Here is a 20,728-nt window from a genome sequence, read left to right as displayed (position 1 = left end):
CCTTGAACTTGTTTCTGCTGCAGATCTGTGCCTTGAATCTGCATCTGTCCCATATCCGTTGAGCTTTGTACCACTTGTATGTGCATCAGATCTGTCCTTGTAGGCACTGGTGTTTTAGGGCCTTCACTACGAACAGGGAGATTTGGCCAAATTTCTGGGCTATTTATTGCATGTTTCTTCCCTTTGGTTTCTGCTACTTCCTCAGTCATTCTCCTTCCATTAACGCTGAAATTGCTCCCACTTGTCCCTATTTTTGCCGATAAAACAGTGTTAGCAACTGTCATTTCTGTATTTTTTGGTGTTACAATATGAAGACCTTCTTCTTTCCTTTCCTCTGCGAGCTTGCTTTATTCTTCTATCACTTGCTTTGTTGCCTTCGATGGCCGACCTCTAGCCCTCTCTATTTCCGGCGAGCGCAGTTTAACAATTCACGCTTAACTTGCGTCGAGAGAGAAAAGAGACATTACCAAAAATTAGTATAAATTGTTATAAGGCCATTTAAGTCATTTTAACATAAAAAGAGCATATCAACAGTTTTAATCAATCAATTTCAGTTGCTTATTATTAATTTCAGCACTTTTATCCAAACACGTAACTGCTTATTATTTAAATCAACTTCAGCACTTAAAAGTGTTTTTCAGCACCTAATGCTTATCAGCTACTCTAAATCAGCTAAGCCAAATGGGCTCATAGTCTATGTCACCCGCACGACAATGAAAGCATAGGCTTTAGCAGATCACCTAGCTGAAAACCTTGTTGATGACGAATATCAGTCTTTGAGTACTTACTTCCCGGACGAGGAGGTGAATTCAGTTGAGGTAACATCAGAAGACATGAATGCTTGGAAAATGTTCTTCGATGGAGGTGTGAACATAAAAGGCGTCAGAATTGGGGCAATCTTGATCTCACCCGTTGGTCAGCACTATCCAGCCATAGCCCGGCTTCGGTTTTTCTGCACAAACAACACAGCTGAATATGAAGCCTGTATTATGAGCATGAATATGGCAATTGACCAAGATATGGAAGAGTTGATAATCATGGGAGATTCAGATCTGATTATCTGACAAGCTCAGGGAGAATGGGAAACTCGAGATATCAAGTTTATTCCCTACAAACAACATGTGGAAGATCTTAGCAAGCGGTTTAAATCAATCGAGTTCAGGTACGTTCCTCATTTTCACAATGAGTTAGTTGATGCACTCGCTACTTTGGCCTCGATGTTGCCATATCCAGGCAATCTCCATATCAACCCCCCGGAAATCCAAATCTGAGAAAGGCACGATTACTACAATACGGTTTAGGCGGAACCGGATATTCAGCATGGTATCATGATATCAAGAGATTTCTGAAAACGAAAAAATATCCTGAGCAAGCCAATGGAGAGAGAAAGAGAACCATTAGAAGGCTTGCTAGCGGTTTCTTTTTGAGCGGCGAGGTTTTGTACAAAAGGACTCTATATCTCAACTTGTTAAGGTGTGTTGACGCCGAAGAAGCCGGAAGAATTATATATGAAGTGCACACAGGAGTGTGTGGACCCCACATGAATGGGTACATCTTGGCCAAGAAAATCCTTCGAGCAGGCTATTACTGGATGACTATGGAAAAAGATTGTTTCAGTTTTGTCAGGTAATGTCATCAGTGTCAGGTGCACGGTGACCTGATCCATGCACCACCTATAGAACTGCATCCTATGTCAGCACCATGGCCATTCATTGCCTGGGGTATGGATGTCATTGGGCCAATCGAGCCAAAAGCTTCAAATGGGCATAGATTCATATTGGTTTCCATTGATTACTTCACAAAGTGGGTTGAAGCAATTACTCTCAAAGCTATCACTAAGAAAGCAGTGGTAGACTTCGTGCACTCCAATATCATCTGTCGTTTTGGTATTCCTGCAACTATCATTACGGACAATGCTGCGAACTTGAATAGTCATTTGATGAGGGAGATATGTGAGCAGTTTAAGATCACGCATCGAAATTCTACTCCTTATCGACCCAAATCTAATGGCGTTGTCGAAGCATCAAACAAGAACATCAAGAAGATTCTGAGAAAGATGATCCAAAGTTCCAGGCAATGGCATGAAAAGTTGTTGTTTGCATTGCTGAGGTATCGCACAACTATGCGCACATCAGTCGGAGCGACCCCATATCTTTTGGTTTATGGTACTGAGGCCGTGATACTTGCAGAAGTTGAAATCCCTTCTCTTCGGATCATTGTGGAAGCTGAGATCGAGGACAATGAGTGGGTCAGAACCCGTCTGGAACAGTTAACCTTGATTGACGAAAAGCGAATGGCCGCAGTCTGCCACGGGCAGTTGTATCAACAAAGAATGGCATGTGCCTATAACAAGAAAGTACAGCATAGGAACTTTGAAGTAGGGCAACTCGTTTTGAGGCGTATTCTCCCTTATCACCAGGAAGCAAAAGGAAAGTTCGCTCCCAATTGGAAAGACCCGTACATTATAAGAAAGTTGTTGCCAAAAGGGGCCTTGTACTTGGGCGACATTGAAGGAAATGATCCCGAAATAGCAGTAAATGTAGACACGGTCAAAAGGTACTACGTTTAACCCATTTGTGGTACCATATTTTCTCTGATTGGGATGACGAAGGCTTTCATTCACGCTACCCCAAACACTCCAATCCTTTGCTAACCCTTTGAGCCGGTTATCTTTCTTTCAGTACCGTCTTTGGAACCTAAAAACGTTTGTAAAAAAAATCAAAACAAAAACAGCAAAAACAAAAGTTTCCCTGAACTTCGTTCGACTTGATTCCGAAAGGATACGTCGGCAACCTCTCTCTGGGGTTCGGTCACTCCAAAACAAAATTCAATTTCCCCCAAAAAGTGAAACTGAGGCTGATGTTGCAATGGTTCGGCGATGATCCCGCCTAAATGATTCCAAAGTTATAATTCGGTTCAAATTCCGTTTACCCCACAACCCTGCTCAAGTCCTTTTGACCAATCAGTGAGAATGTTCAAGAATCAGAGAACGCATCTATTTGGATCCGATGCAATAAAAATGAGAGAAATAAAATGAGAGAGTCTTATTGGTGAAAACCCACAAGGGCACCGTAAGGCGATGGAAAGCAGAAAAATTGAAAAATGAGAGAGTCTTGTTAGTGAAAATTCGTAAAGAGCACTATAAGGCGACAGTGAGAAGAGAAATGAGAGAGGTCAATTGGCGAAAACCCGAAAAGGGCGTCGTTGATCGAGAAGAAGGAATCCCTTACAACCGTTAGCACTGAAAGAGTCCTGGCAAGGTTTTCCGATTTTGAAACGCAGGTCATAATGAGTTTATGAGAAGTTGGATAGTTGCGCAGATCGGGTATCCAGTCCAAGAAGCATGTCATGTCTATTGAAGTCTACATGCACTCCAGATAAGTCCTTCTTTCCTCCCCCAAAAGGGACACTTCTCTTTAAATTCATTTTCCTGTCCTTTCTTTACTTTTCTTTGAATCCCTTTCGGTTTAATCCTCCTCTGAAACTAATACAAAAAAAGATAGCAAGATTGGTTTTACAGGGTTCTACTTAGCAAAAGCAAAATTCAGGAAAAAGAGATTCAGCCTCAGCAGGTGCATCGAGTTGGCCTTGACTGGCCATGATGGCTGATGCTCCCGAGTCGAAAATTCTTGAAAAGGAAAGAATTCAAAGTCAAGTGTCCGTAAAGGCGAAATGAAATGAAAAAACTAAGCCCTACGGGTTAACCATCATGTGAAATTTTGGAAAAAGTCAAGATACTCGGTTTTAGAAGAGAAATCAGTCTCCAAAAGCCAGCAAGCAGTAAAGGATTTCAGCAAAAGAGTTGGGTCGAGATCAAGCGATCAAAACAATCAAGGCCACAAAACCAACTACCTTTTCAAAGTGACAAATTGTTCTTTGATTTGAAAACAGGTGCAATCTAAGATAACCCCGCAAGAAGCAGGTGTAATAAAAGCAAGGTGCGCAGAGACCAGAATGGTCCTACAGCAGAAGCTAACCCAAAAGGGAAGTCCTTTTCCAAACTCTTCATGCATTCTCTTGAATAAAGTATTGAAAGTGAAATGAAAACAAGATCCCAAAATTATGGTAGCCTAGGGTCCCCAATCTCTAGCTACGTTCTCCCAACATAGGGTCCCACTCCCTAGTCACTCCAAGCATAACCTGGTAGTCTTTTCCGTTATAGGGTTTCACTCCTTAGTTAATCCCTGGCATAACCCCGATGACCTTTTCTTTTCCTGCATAACCCGATGACTTTCCCGGCATAACACATGGACCTCCCCGGCATAACCCAAGGACCTTTTCTTTTCAGGCATAACCTGATGACTATCCCGGCATAACCTGTGGACCTCCCGACATAACCCGGGGACCTTTTCTTTTTCGGCATAACCCGATGACTTTCCCAGAATAACCCATGGACCTCTCCGGCATAACCCGAGGACCTTTTCTTTTCTGGTATAACTCGAGGACTTTTCCGGCAAAACCTATGGACCTCCCCAGCATAACCCAAGGACCTTTTCTTTTCCGGCATAATCCGTGGACCTCTCCGGCATAACCCGATGACCTTTTCTTTTCTGGAATAACCCGATGACTATCCCGGCATAACCTGTGGACCTCCCCGGCATAACCTGAGGACCTTTTCTTTTCCTGCATAACCCGATGACTTTCCCGGCATAACCCGTGGACCTCTCTTGCATAAACCAAGGACCTTTTCTTTTCTGGCATAACCCGATGACTTTCTCGGTATAACCCGTGGACCTCCTCGGCATAACCCGATGACCTTTCCTTTTCCGGCATAACCCGATGACTTTCCCGGCATAACACGTGTACCTCCCCGGCATAACCCGAGGACCTTTCCTTTTCCGGCATAACCCGATGACTTTCCCGGCATAACCCGTGTACCTCCCCGGTATAACCCGAGGACCTTTTTTCTTTTCCAGCAAGCCTGATGAGACCTTTCTCTCTTTTGGCATAACCCGATGACATTTCCCGGCATAACCTGAGGACCTTTTCTCTAATCCAGCATAACCCGATGACCTTTCCCAGCATAACCCGTGGACCTCCCCGGCATAACCCAAAGATCTTTTCTCTTTTCCGGCATAATTTGATGACCTTTTCTGGCATAACCCATGGATCTCCCCAGCATAACCCGAGGACCTTTTCTCTTTTCCGGCATAACCCGATGATTTTTCCGGCATAACTTGTGGACCTCCCCGGCATAACCCGAGGACCTTTTCTATTTTTCGGCATAACTTGATGACTTTCCCGGCATAACTCGTGGACCTCCCCGGCATAACCCGAGGACCTTTTCTTTTTCAGCATAAGTTGATGACTTTCCCGACATAACCTATGGACCTCCCCCGACATAACCCGAGGACCTATTCTCTTTTCCGGCATAACTCGGTCATCTTCCCAGCATAACCTGGCAATCTTTCCAATTTAGGGCCCTAATCCCTAGTTGATTTCATTATAGATATAAGGCTCTACTCCCTAATCTTCTTTTTCAAGGATACACAATCCTGATTTAACTGCTTGCAGTAAAGAAATTTAGATTTTGTTACAATAACTCACGAAATTTTCCTAGTGAAAACTGGGGCAAAAAAATTTAGTTCGTTTGTTTGCTTTGGTGCCTAAACAAGTTTTCACCGTGAGGCACAAGGTTTGATATGACCAAAAGAAGAAGTCTCATCCCAAAAAAAAAGATAAGAAACAAGAAAAGAAGTTGAACTCTAAGTGTAGAAGAAGATAAAAGATGCGGACTACCCAAGATAAAATCTGCATTGTCCCGCCTTGATCCAAAAAGCTGAAGAAGAGTGAACTAGCGGTTGCAGATAATGAGCATCAAGATTCAAATCAGAGTCTGCAGGAAGAACCAGCCAAGACTTAAGATCAAACTTTGGAAGGTTATAGATAGTTATCTTGTAACTCGTAGTTGATAGACTTAGCTAGTTTAGCTTTTCATCTTCCATTTTGGTGTAATAAGGAGCTCAGCAAGCAGAAACAACAGTAACATCAGTGAAATCACAGCGTCCCGGTAGTCCCAGCTACCAAAACTTCCAGAACTACACTGACCTAATTCCTTTATAGTCAAGGATATGTAGGCAACCTCTGAAGCAAGGTTCGGTCAAGCTTTTTCAAAAGTTGCTTCCCATGGAGTTTCGAACGGGCAAAAATCCCTCATAAATGCTCATTTTGGTCTTTGCCCGAAAACCCTTCGTGTTTTCGAGCAGAGAGGGGCAGTTGTGAGCATGTGACTTTTGCCCCATACGAAATACTCCTATAAAATCCCAAGAAAATAGTTTTTTGTTAATTATTTGCTATTTTAGGAATTTTTGTAGAAATTTCTTAATTATATACATTTTTTTGTGCATGTTTAATTTACTTAAATCGTGAAAAATACCAAAAATATCATGCATTTACATTTAGGATTTGTTTCTACATTTTTAGAATTAATCAATAATTATTTATTTTATAGAAATTTGAAAATCACAAAATAAATATCTCATTTTTACATTTTTGTTTTTAATTTTTAGTTATTGACTTTTTCCTTTTAATTTAGAATTAATTGATGTGTATAATTTTTATAATTAAGTTAATTAGTTAATTTCACACTTTTAGATAATTTAAGATTTTTAATTTTTTTAGGATTTTTATTAAAAGAAAAAGAAAAAAAGATTTATTAGAAAATAAAGGAAAGAATGGAAAAGGGGTTTATCTTATGAAAATTAGGCCAATTCTCACCCAGCCCATATCTGATCCCTTGATCCAATCCCAAACCCTGCAAACCCGGTCCGACCTCCCTTCACCCAAAATGATGTAGTTGCACTTCAAAACTACGTCATTTCACTTATCCCTCCCCCTTTAAACGACCAAACACACCCCTGTCTTCATTAATTCCTTTATCCCCCTTAATGTCAAACCTAATTTCTTTTCTCTGAAATCACCACCGGCTTCCGCCATAGCTCCGCCGCCCAGAAATCGCTTCACGGCGGCGGAGCACCATCAAATCCCTCTAAATTTTAACCAGCCAATCCACATCGTCCCTTCGTTCACGTCTTGCCATTGATTTCCCCAAAAGACCACCCAATCTTTCCGAATTGTAGATCCAAAAAATAAAAATCCAAACTTTCCTCTTTTTGCCCAAATTTTTCGGATTAAACCCTCGATTCATAGCAAAGCCCCGTAAATTCCCCAGTTTCTTCAACAAAAGGACTCTGTTTGATGTCAAGACCACACCATCTCTTGGTTTTGGACAGATTTCGGACAAAAGGTTTTAAACAATTCAAGTCCTTCAACCATCTATCTCGTTTTGTCTAAGGCATGTGGTAAAAATTGTTGCATGAGTCATTAGCCATGGACGAAAGTCTGGTTAATATTCGTGTTGCAATTCTCACTATTTAGAAGAGGTTTTTGTTCACCAGAGTTCGAGTTTGAGTCGTCACTGTTCTCGAATATTCTAAGGCTTAATTGGATTCAATTGGTATACCCTTTTCTCCTTTTCCGTAAGTTCAATTAGAGGTTTGGCGTTTATTAATTAATCAGTAATTTAGTTTTAATTTGCATTTTTTTCTTTTAATGTGATCCATTCCAAAAATATATATACTGTCTCATCCCTCCTCTTCACATTCCTTCACAGGCATTTTTTTTATTTTTCTTTTCTGTCCAAAAAGAAATTAGAATTATTTTAGGGCATAATTGATTCATCAGTGTTAATAACTCTTTAATTAGATTAATTACAGTCTCTTAATTTTATTTTCGAGTACTTTGTTTTAGAAATTTTGTTTTCCTGTTTTAGTCCAAGCCTGCTTGTTTAAACCTTTTTGGAATTGATTCTGTTTGGGCTTGGATTTGGGTCTTTGATGTCCTGTCCAGGTAAAATTGTACTGGTGGTTTTAAGTGACCCAAAGGTCCAGTACCACTGGGTCTAAACCAATAGAATAGTAAAAAGGGGGTAAAAAAGGGGCTGTTGGGGTGTGAAATTAGATAAGGTTTAAAGAAGCTTCTAGAAAGCTGACAAGGATTCTATTAGAAGGGGAATATTCTTTGGGGCAGGGGTGCAGTTGTTTTATATCAAACATTAATGGGTGAATTTGAATAAAAATAAAATAAGCCTTTTGCCCTAAATATCCTCTATAAAAGGATCTTCTTCCAATCATTAGGACACAGGAAAAAAGAGTAAAAAGAGCAAACGGCTGCCTGCAGAACTTCGAAAAGTTTTCCTTAAGAAAATTTTGATTTTTCTTCAATTCTAGAGTCATCTTGCTGGTTTTTAGAAGCTGAAACAAAAGTTTGGGGACATATTCACTGCTGTTATTGCTGAGCTCGAGCTAAGAGTTGCAGATTTCCTTGTATTTCTTTTGGCTGTTGTTTCCTTTTGCTAGGTATTTTAGATGATCCTTTTGTATGCTTTTGCTGAGTTTTCCTTGAATTAAATCTTGTTTTCTTTAAACATTCGAGCCTAACCTAATGAATCTGATATCCCAACTATGCAAATCACTTGGATTTCTTTCTCTGAAGTCCATTTCATGTGTATGATAACTGAGTTAAACATCCCATTTGTTGTCATTCATATAGTTGGTCCATTATTGCAAGTTTCATTTTGTTTGGGTGATGATTCTATATCAGAAATGCTGCTGAAAAAATGATAAATTTTGTCTCCCTATTGTCTTTGAATGTTGTTATAAGCTTTAGTTGTTAGAAGTTCATCAATTTTATATCTTTGTTAAATACAAATTAAGGTTGTACTCACAGAAGTTTTGTATATGAAATATGTAGCTTGGTTTTAATTTGAGGGGTTGAAATGTGTTTGCTACTGCTACCTGGCTATAGTTTGCAAATCTAACCATAATTGGCCATGTTTGTAAACATGGAGTCCCTAAAAAATAGTGTCCAGAAGCATTCTCGGAGATTCAAAAGCTAAATGGCCTCATATAGGATATGTATTCACTAGGCTCTAATTAGGATTCATTTATTTTACTTAATAGTATATTGTAATGCTATTGTAATTATTTTCTTTCACTTGATATACAGATTATGAGTCCTATGTAGGACTACTGATTTTTATGAAGCAGGATGTCATTATTTACAATGTGAATCTCAATAGGCCAAATTAAGTTTATGTATCATGTTTGTTTCACATTCATATATGCTAAGCAATGAAGTTAGAGCAATGTTTCATTATCAATTTAGTTCGCATACTTGGGTTCAAAGTAAATAATATTCAGTTTCTTTGAGTTCTACTCAATTAATTTGAGTATGACCATTTGTGATGCTTCTCTTAATGTTAAAAAAAAAAAAGCGTCCCCCACTGTTAATCTCATTATTAATCTCACGATTTGGACCCTCGCATATAATCTTGAATTGTAGACTAATATTCGAATTTTCGTGAGCATGAATAGTCTGCCTTTAGGCGTGAATTTGTTGAGTGTTTTCTTTTACCAATGATTTATTAAGTAATTGAGTACAATTTTTTAAAATGAATTGAGGTGAGCCATTTGCAATCAAATCCCATAATTCATGGCCCTCATACTAACGCAAACTAGTATAGAAAATACTTTGAATAATCGTAGTTTGCTTTTAGGCACGCAATTAAATTATAATGACCACAGGTACGGTTCTCGTGACGTGGTTGTGATAATTAGTTTTAAATTAGATTAAAATAGGAGCACATTAGCTTGCCTTTAAAATGCATAACCCTTTTTCCTTAAAATAATTTGAGGTGTACCATGCTTTAAACTTATAATACATGGCCCTCACAAATTTGACTCCATATTTGCATGGGACTAAGCCTTGTCCCGCATCTTGTATGAGGCTAAGCCATGCCTTCCATTTTCATGGGACTAAGCCCTATCCCGAGTCTTGCATGAGGTTAAGCTCTACCTCCATGTTTGCATAAGGCTAAGCACTGTCTTCTCCTTGCATGGGACTAAGCTCTGTCTCCAATCTTGCATAAGTCTAATCCCGGACTCCATATTTGCATAAGGCTAAGCACTGTCTTCTCTCTGCATGAGTCTAAGCCCTAACTCCATATTGCATGAGGTTGATCCTTGCCTCAATACCTGCATAAGTCTAAGACCTAACTCCATATTTGCATGAGGCTAATCCTTGCATCCTCATTTATATGAGGCTAATCCTTGCCTCCATGTTTGCATAAGGCTAATCCATGCCTCCCCACTTGCACGGGACTAAACATTGTCCCTCTTTGCACCAATATTGCTCTATTTTCTACTACTATCTACTTGCTTTTCAATCAGGCTAAGCTCTGCCCTCTACTTCGCAAGACTAAACCTTGTCTTGTTACATCATATTATTGCATATCATGGGCTGAAACACCGCCAATCTATCCAAAGGCATCATAGTCTAAAGGCACCATCCTCATAGCCAGAAGACACCATGTCATGACCTGAGGATCTCTCAAATTTGCATATCATTATTCAAAGGCATCATGGTTAGGAGGCACCATTTTCATGGACCAAGAACATTATTTCATGGCCTGCAAGTCCCTCATTAAACAATTCATGGCCCAGGACATCATGGTCCAAGGACGTCATCTTTAACCATCCGAAGACAACCTTCATGGTCCAAAGGGTATTTGCATCATGTTTAAATTGTTGCAAATACGTTTGTAGCATCTTTTACCTGCAGGTAACCAATATCCTAGCAGGAGCGATCTTGCTCCAGTTCCCTCTGACCGTATCGATCATAGTCGCTTCCACATCTCGTATCCGTTCTTACAATATTTTCATCGGCATACTCCGCAGGTGAATCCAAAACTACACATGGCCTGATTCCTGTAAAACCAGGGATATGTAGGCAGCTCGAAAACCGGAGTTCAGCCTTTATCTTTCAAAACATCCCATCCTGTCAAAATTGGCCATCATTTCTTTACCCCGAAACACTTTCATCCTTCCCGAGTAAAGAGGGGCAGTTGTTGATACCCAATTTTTCCCTATATATTTTATATATGAATAAATACCTTCAAAATAGAATATATATATATACACACACACATATATAAGCATGCACAAGGCTTTTATTATTTTTTCCATAATTTTAAGGGTTTAAATTGATTTATTTTTCTCCCCTTTTATCCATAAAATCCCCAATAATTATTTCCAAAATTATTGTTATGATAATTCATTTATTTAACATTTATAATTATGCCAAATATGTATAATATAATTTTTATGCATTTTTATAATTACATTTAGTATTTTTTAAGCTAAATTGCATATAATTGCAATGTTAGCCCATTTTAAGATATAATTATATTTTATATGCATAAAATTGGTCCCTATATTTTTAAAATATTAATTATGTATTTTAAATCATTTTTTCACCTTAAATTATTTTCCAGAAATTACCTATTATTTTTATAAGTTAAAATAGGGAAAAACTAGCTATTTAAATAATAGCCAGATTTGGCTTTCAATTGTAGCCCAAATTGGACCAATCCCCAACCCAATTTTCTATTAAATAACCTAACCTAGACCCTATAAACCCCTACCCAAACCCGAAACTCACCTATCCGGTTGAATCCTGACCGTTGATCTCCCAGATCAACGGTCCAAACAAGCCCCTTCCTTTTCTCTAATCAACCCCCCCAACCCTAATCACTTTTTCAATACGCCGCCTTCAGATGCTCTCATCTCCCTCTTCTCTCTCAACCTAACCCTAATCATTTTTCAATCGTCGTCTCATTCCCCAGTCATCTCCGGCGACTACCTCTCAACCCCAAGCCTCCAATGGTCACCGCCTTGCTCATCATCTCTAAGGGCCTCAAGGGTCCTAGGCCTTACCGATTTGGATCTAGGGTTTCTGTTTCTATTACTCATGGCTTCTCCGGTGTGATTTTGGGCAAAATCACACCTTATATGTCACGATCGGTGAAGTTTACAATAGGTTCTTCCATTTTATTTGGGTTTCCCTTTGAAACCCTAACTCTCGTTTGAATCCCTTTAGATCTGTGTTATTTTAAATGCTTTAAGTCTATTTCTTCTTATGATTTGCACTATTCTCGAACTACTTCTGCAAGATCCTCAACTTTAAACCATTTTTTACTTTCTTTAAAAATTAGGGTTTTCTCGGAGTTCTTTCTACACTTGTTTTAACTGATTTTCTTTATGGTTTAAACCTCTTTCCTTGCTTATTTTGATCAATCTTATGTTCTTACCACTTTTTTAATTCTCCTATATCAAAAGCCCTAATTTCTAAGATTTTCTTTGCTTGGTTCTGTGTGTTAGCCTGTTTACTTGATTCTTGTTAATCTTCCATGGTTACCATGCTTCGAATGTGTTTACTGAATCCTTAGCCTACTAATGTCACTTATGTATGACTGTCCTCATTTTGTTGGTTCATCTCTTGTTTCTTTTTGTCGATATGGCTAACTTTGCCTTTGTCCTATGTATGTTCGTTCTTCTCTACTTATATGTTGCAATATAGAATCATGACCCTCTCTTGATTTGATTCTGATTTCCTTAATTGATGGCTTGATTGCAAGATTTTCTTTCAAAACCCTAAAATTCTACTCGTCTGTTTAAATTGACTAATTTCATTACCTTATTTGCTATGGTACTTTGTTTTTACTAAGTCTTTCCTTAATTGGGTTTTTCTGAACCTAGTCCTAATCGACTACTCTATGCTACTGAATCTTGACTCCTTCCTTATTTAATCATGCACTGATTTTTATTTTTGCCTTATATGATATTGAATCTCCCCGTTTGATTTGATTCCCTTAACTTAAGGGAGTACTCCCTTTATTCTCTAAATGATTGATTCCGAGTTCTTCAATTATTATACTACTATGATTCTTACCTTATGTCACTCCCTACTTTCAACTATAAATACTCTAAGTCTTTCACAAACACAGGACACGAAAACTTGGTTTTCAAAAACTCCTCTCTTACTAAAATCTTTGTTCTCCCCTCTCTCTTGTACTATTTGCTGCTATTAACCGGCTACAAGCCAAGGCTAATCATTTGTGCTCTTTTGTTCTTTCATTCTGCTTACTTCTATCTTCACTGGTATGTCCTAGTTTTAATTTAAAGGCTCAACAACAACATGCTTCTCTTGTTGCTTCAGTTTCTTTTATTTCTAGCTTGCTTCTACTTGTGGTTTTGTTATGAAACTTGTTGAGTTACATTACTAGCATGCTATTATGTCTCCCTTTCCCTTTAGATTAATGTATTCCCTTATGTGTGTTTCAAAGCATGCCTTGTCAATTGTCTTTTATTTACCATCTTATGAATCCCAAATCCCTATCCCCCTCTATGTGTTTGTGATCCTTCCTGACTGGTTCGTGATTATGCAGTGTCACCTATTTATGAGCATGTCCAAACCAGTCCTAACCTTTGCCGGGGTTATATGTTTGCAGTCAAATGTCTGTGTATCCTCAAACCCTTTGACCCCTGTGTGACTACTGAATATATTTGGATTCTTTGTGTGACCCTATCATGAAGTGCCTGACTTTGTTTACCACCCCAACCTCTTTTCAAACAACCTTTGTTGCTTTACTAATTGCTTTCAAAACAGACTTTTAAATCTAGTCTTTAATAAACTTCTTTCAACTTATGTCCTGCACTTTCACTTCGCTCTTAGTTAATAAGTTCTGCCCCCTCTAGTATGTGCACTGCCTTGGGATCCTCTTGAGAGCCCTCTAAACTCTGGCATACTGAGGCTGGTCTTTTCACACTGCACTGGTTCAATGCTTGGTTGTTAAGCCTAGTTGTAAGCATTTCCCGGGGTCCTTGAGACCCTTAGGAAACTTTGATGCACCTAGACCCTGATTTGTCTATGGAAATGAGACTTGTGAGACCATTGGAGGCTTTGGGAAACTTGGGCCTAATTGCAGGCTCTCAATAGAATAGTTTCTTAATTTTCTATTTTTTAATATGTAATTCATTCATTGGCCTGTAATAATTTGTAAACAGATATTTGGGGTATTTAGTAAAAGGGTGGGTAGATGTATACTTTGTGGGGTAATATAGGTAGAAATCCTGCTCTTAGGATTTTACTTTTCAAATCTGCCTGCTTTACTCAATAGAAAACATGCTCATAGGGTTTTACTCTTGTGAATTTGACTGCTTTTGCCTAAATAGAAATCATGCCTATAAGATCTCATTTCTAATTTCCTTGCATCAGGTATAAATCATGCTCATGTTCTGCATTCTGTCATATTAGAAACCATGTTTCTAGGTTCCGAACAATCATGTCTTAAATAAGTAGATGTCATGCCTATAGGACTCAATTCCGATTTAGTTCTAATAAGTCTTTCTGTATGTTACTGCAAATCGACTAAAACCAGTAATACGCCTAGATACCATGCCTATAGGGATCTCTATTCGCAATTATGTCTGATAATCTATTTAGACTAATAAATCAATTTCATTTCGCCTAGTTTACTTCTTAAAACTGGTCCTATCAAGTGTCAATATTTCCTGAAACAAGTTCTTTCAAAATTGCCTCAATCGCATTAGATATCATGCCTATAGGTATTAAAGGATTCTATTTCGGAAAACCTGTTCGTTTCTGCAATAACATAAATACCAGTATTCTGCATATAGGCAAGCCTTAGGGCGTTTTCAAAAACTGTATTTCTCTGAAACTGTTTCTGTCGTTTAACGTTTCTGATAAGCTTTTAAAGGAGTCCCTAGGCAATGACTAGGTTATAACTTCTGGGTATAAAAAGGTTTGTCTATTTCTACATAATCACTTAGAGATCCTGCTTTAGGCCTTATTTAATAAAGACCTTAATTGTGCTTGAGACGTGCTGCTTGTATGTTGTTTGATGAGGAAACTGTGAGCCTCTTAATTGCTCCCATTATGTGAAAGTCCTAAATATTTTGACTGTCGCCTTAGAGTTTTTGCCTTTCTAAACCTTAGGGGGTATGCCTAGAATTACCTATAAGTAGAGGTCCTAACTCCCTCCGGGACCGTTAAAAAGGGACGGGTAGCAGCACGCAATAGGAATCAGTGACCAAACACTCGCTTTGTATGACCAATAAGAGGATGGGAAGGGTAGACATGGGATATGATGACTACGCGTTAATGTCACGTGTAGCCCCTCATCGAGGAGTGTTTACCGGACATTTCATGGGGTGATCCTATAGGACAAACAACCTAGGATACCTCTTTACCAAATCCTTTCTCTATTCAAAACTTTTTTGTCTTTTACAACTTGTTCCAACCTTTATCTTACTACTTGAACTATCCAACGTGTTTTACTTGCAACTTATTTGATTCACCTGTTTATATGGACTAATTTGTAAATATAAGTTCGGCCGGGATCCACAGTTGTGGACCAAGAGGGGTGCCTAACACCTTCCCCTTGAGGTTACTTCGAGCCCTTACTCTAATCTCTGGTAATGCAAACCAACTTAAGAGTTAATCACTCTAGGTGCCCTAACGCACCATAATCCGTTAGGTGGCGACTCTTCAAATACCCAATTCCCAAAAGGAAATGAGTCATTACACCCCGTGAATGTTGAAACTCGGACTTTCTCTGCGGAGGAAAAAAGGGAGCACGACACTGGTTGTCTATCAAAGTCTGAAGAACGATCTGAAGATGTTGGCTCATGTTCCTCTCGGTTGCGTGAGTAAATCAAGATATCATCAATAAACACAATCACAAAATAATCCAAGTACGGTTTGAACACCCGGTTCATCAAATCCATAAATGCCACTGGAGCATTTGTCAGTCCAAATGACATCACTAGAAACTCATAATTCCTGTACCGAGTCTGAAAAGCCATCTTAGGGACAGCGTGTCACGACCCCAAACCCGGACCCGATCGTGATGGCGCCTCTCATGAAGACAAGGCCAGATGACACATTTCCATTCCAATTTTAAGCAATTAAACAATAAGCATTTAGTCTTAAACATGATATAAATCCAAAAATAAACAGTGACAGTACAAAACAATTCGCGGAATACAACCTAACACAGCCCGATACCGTGGTGTCACTAGTCATGAGCATCTGAAAATCCGGAATAAGACAAGAAAGTCTACAGAGTTCAATACAAATCTAAAACAAAGAGAAATAAGATAAGGGAAGAAGCTATGGGCTGCGAACGCTGGTAGCTACCTAGAGAATCTTCGGATCCGCCTGAGCTGGAAAGATCAGCACTCGGTAGCGGGATCAGATGCGCCTGAATCTGTACATAGGGTGCAGCGAGTAAAGTGAGTACTCCAACTCAGTGAGTAATAATCATAAATAAATGAGTGGGAGATATGAAAACACGTAAGGCACATTACAAGCTATAATGAAGCAGTAAAACCAGTAAAGATATGTAAAATCATTTAAGTTCAGTTTAAACTTCAGGAAAATACCTTTTCAACAATTAAACAGGTAAATGACAGACAGATAAGAAAGATAAACATATAATGGTTCGCCTCTCGGGCACAATATCAACAACTTCGCTCCTTGGGCAATATCTCATAACAATACCAGCCCCCCGGGCTATATCTCACATCACAATGGGTACCCGCGCTCACTAGGGGTATGCAGACTCCTGGAGGGGCCCCTTACAGCCCAAGCGCAATATCAAGCCATCTCGTAGCATAATCACATAAGCTCTCGGGCTCATATCAACAAGTCACCTCATGGCGTACATATCTCAGGCCTTCGGCCTCATAATTAAAATCAGTGTTTCCTCACAACATAGGCCCTCGGCCTTACTCAGTCAGAATCTCACAGCCACTCGGGCAACAGTAAAACATAGTGCTCAGCCCAACATATCATTTAAAACATCATTTAAGTATTAAAGCAGAGTAAACATGGCTGAGTTATGAAAAACAATAGAATATAGCATGATTGAGTTCAAGTATAAAGTCAAAACAGATAGTAAATATCAATAAAAATTCCCTAAGGGTTCAAATAGTTGGCACGAAGCCCAAATATGGCATTCGGCCCAAAACATGATGATAGCAAATAAATTTCAGTCAAATACGCGGTAAAATAGTCATTCGAGACAAACTAAGTCACAATCCCTAACAGTGCACGACCCCACTCTCGTCATCAAGCATGTGTGTCACCTCAATATAGCACCACGATGTGCAATCCGGGGTTTCATACCCTCAGGACATCATTTACAATCATTACTCACCTCGATCCGGTCCAAACTCTAGACCGCAATGCCTTTGCCCTCAAGAATCAACCTCCGGATGCTCCAAATCTAGCCACAATCAGTACATAACCATTAAAATATGCGAAGGGAACAAATCCCATTCGAAAATATCCAATCTACATCAAAAATCCCGAAATTGCTCTAACTCGGCCCCCGGGCCCACGTCTCAGAATCCGACAAAAATAACATCAATAGAATCCTCGTCTTCCCACGAGTCTATACATATCAAACATCAAAATCAGACCTCAAATGGCCCCTCAAATCTCCACTCAAAGATCTCTTCATCTCAAACCCTAATACCTCAATTTTCTTCCTTAGTTTCCACTAATACCATGATTAAACAAATGGAAAAATGATTATAAACATGAGTAATGAAGCTCAGGGAACTTACCCAACTGATTCTCTTCGATTTTCCCTTGAATTCACTGCCCTAGCTCGCTTCCCGACTTCAAAAATGGAGAACTTAGCAAAAATTCGCAGAGGAACATTATATACTTTCTGACCTAGGCATTTTCGCACCTGCGATCCATTTCCCGCTTCTGTGGTATCGCTTCTGCGACCAAATCCACCGCATTTGCGGTTTTCATTAAGTTGCCAATTTCCGCATCTGCGGTTAAAAACTCGCACCTACGCCCACGACATCGCTTCTGCGGTTCCTGAAGGACTCCAACTTGGACGCATCTGCGGCTGCCTTACGCTTCTACGATCATCGCACTTGCGGCCTCCCAACTGAAGGTGTGGTTATGACAGAAGCCAAATGTTTCAGCTGCAAGAACTCAATTCCAATTCTTCCATCACCCATCCAAAATCACCCCGAGGCCCCTGGGACCTCAACCAAAAGCAAAAACAAGTCACATACCACCATTCAAACTTGTACCCATCTTCAAAACACCTCAAACAACATCGAATCACCAAAAATACATCTGATTCAAGCCGAAGCTTCCAAAATCTTTCGAATTACGCTTTTGATCAAAAGGTATACCAAACCACGTCTGAATGACCTGAAATTTTGCACACACATCCCAAATTCCACAAGGGAACTACTGCAACTTCCGGAATTCCATTCCGACCCCTATATCAAAATCTCACCTATCAACCGGAAAATGCCAAAATCTCAATTTTGCCAATTCAAGCCTAAACCTTCACGAACCTCCAAAATGCATTTCGATCATGCTCCTAAGTCCCAAATCACCTAATGGAGCTAACCAAATCATAAAAATTTCGATCCGAGGTCATATACCAACAAGTCAAATCTTGGTCAAACCTTTCAAATTTCAAGCTTCAAACTGAGAAATGTTCTTCCAAATTCATTCTGATTACCCTGAAAACCAAAACCGACGATTTACATAAGTCATAATATATCACGGCGCAAGTCATGCCCAGGAACTGGCGAGCAAGGTGCAAAAGCTCAAAACGACCGGACGGGTCGTTACACATCGGATGCCCTAATCCTCAACTGATGATAGTTAGACCTCAAATCGATCTTTAAAAACACCTTGGCACCCTAAAGCTGATCAAATAAGTCATCAATCCTTGGCAATGGATACTTGTTCACTTGCCGAGAATCTATGCACATCCTCATCGATCCATCATTCTTCTTCACAAACAACACGGGCGCACCCCAGGGCGAGACTCTCGGTCTAATAAAGCCCTTATCAAGCAAATCTTGTAACTGCTCCTTCAATTCTTTTAACTCCGGCAGGGCCATACGGTATGGCGGAATAGAAATGGACTGAGTGCCCAGAGCCAAATCAATACAAAAGTCAATGTCTCTATCAGATGGCATCCCCGGCAGATCTACAGGAAACTCACAAACAAAGGGCACAGAATTCATAGAAGGAACCTCCGCACTAGAATCATGGACATAAGACAAATAAGCTAGACACCCCTTCTCGACCATATGCCGAGCTTTCACATAAGAGATAACCCTGCTGGTAGAATGGCCAGGAGTCCCTCTCCACTCTAATCGAGGCAATCCCGGCAAGGCTAAGGTCACCGTCTTGGCGTGACATCCAATATAGCATGATAAGGTGACATCCAATCCACACCCAAATTGATATCAAAGTCGACCATATCGAGAAGTAGGAGATCTACACGAGTCTCAAGACTCCCAATGGTAACCACACATGAACGATAAACACGATCTACGATAATAGCATCACCCACGGGTGTAGACACATACACAGGAGCACTCAAAGAATCACGAGGCACAACCAAATATGAAGTAAAATAGGATGACACGTGTAGAACCCGGATCAAATAGAACTGAGACATCTCTACTGCAAACTAAAACCATACCTGTAATAACCGCGTCAGATGACTCAATCTCCGACTTGGCTGGAAAAGCATATCATCGAGGCGTGGCCTCACCACTCTCAACTACATCTCGAGGACGGGCCCTACCTGGCAGGCTTCTACCTCTAGCGGCCTGACCTCCACCTCTAATGCCTCGACCTCCATCTCTAGTTGTCTGACCCTTACCTCTAGTTGGTTGGGCGGGCGGTGAAACACATGGTGCCGGAACCATGGCACGAGAACCCTGATGTTGGGAACTGCTCGATGCTCGAGGGCAAAATCTAGCAATGTGCCTCGGATCGCCACAACTATAACAAGACCTCGGTTGCTGAGACTGCTTACCCTAAAACTGACCCTCCTGAATAACCACCCTAAAAACTTTGAAGCGGAGGTGCACTAATAGGAGCTAGGGTGCACTGTAGGCTAGCTGATTGGAATAATGCATATGAGGGCCACGACCACCTGCACCGTGAGAAGCCTGGAGTGCTAAATGAAACGGCCTGGGAGGATGGCCTCTACCAAAAATACCCCTACCCCCAGATGAGGCACCACTGAACCCACCAGAATGACGAGGTCTCTTGTCAGAACCCTGACCACTCCCCTGAGCTAAAACCATCTCGACTCGCTTGGCAATATTGGCAGCCATCTGAAAAGAAATCTCACTCCCAGTCTCCTTAGCCATGTACAACTTGATAGGCTGAGAAATTGGGGGGTTTTGGGTAGAAACTAAGGATTTCGAAATTTGGAATTTAGATCTCAAATTGAGGTCGGATTCCAAAACCAATTATATATCCGGGCTCAGGGGTGAATGGGTAATCGGATTTTGGTCCGAATTTCGGGTTTGGACCAAGTGGGCTCGGGTGTTGACTTTTGTTGACTTTTAAAAAAAAGGCCTAAATTGAATTCTTTGCATATGGATTTCTTTTGTTAGACTCCTCTAGAATCAACTCACGAAGTTCATCCACATTAGGCACACAAACACGACCCTGCATCCTCAAAACGCCATCATCTCCAACTATAACCTGCTTGGCATCACCGTGTCGCACCGTGTCCATAAGGACAAGCAAATGAAATAGATTCAATACTAAAATTCTTAAAAGATGAATTCATAAAGTTTAAATTTTGGATTAGCCTTCGTTCCTAAGATTCAAACTTGAAATCTTTTATTATAGATGAAAAGATCTCATTTATCCTACCATATCCCTCGATATTGAGTTGACCTATGATAGTGCATGCGCATTGAGTTATTTCTTTTTTAAGTAGTATGAATAAGGGTATGCACTATGAATAAAATATCCACTTGATCCTTACCTTGACTAAGAAGAGTAACTT

At 40.0% G+C, this 20,728-nt stretch overlaps 1 protein-coding gene across 1 annotated transcript; it reads left to right on the top strand.

The window, feature by feature from the left end:
• Positions 1-1,939: 1,939 nt before the first annotated feature.
• On the top strand, positions 1,940-2,569 carry LOC138882742 (uncharacterized). Its single transcript, XM_070163371.1, has one exon. The coding sequence runs from the start codon at positions 1,940-1,942 to the stop codon at positions 2,567-2,569; it is 630 nt and encodes a 209-aa protein (XP_070019472.1).
• The last annotated feature ends 18,159 nt before the right edge of the window (positions 2,570-20,728 follow it).

Source organism: Nicotiana sylvestris, chromosome 12 (assembly GCF_000393655.2).
Source record: "Nicotiana sylvestris chromosome 12, ASM39365v2, whole genome shotgun sequence".
Lineage (NCBI taxonomy): Eukaryota > Viridiplantae > Streptophyta > Magnoliopsida > Solanales > Solanaceae > Nicotiana > Nicotiana sylvestris.
Note: the sequence above shows the minus strand (reverse complement) of the source record. Positions and strands in the feature narration are given on the sequence as shown.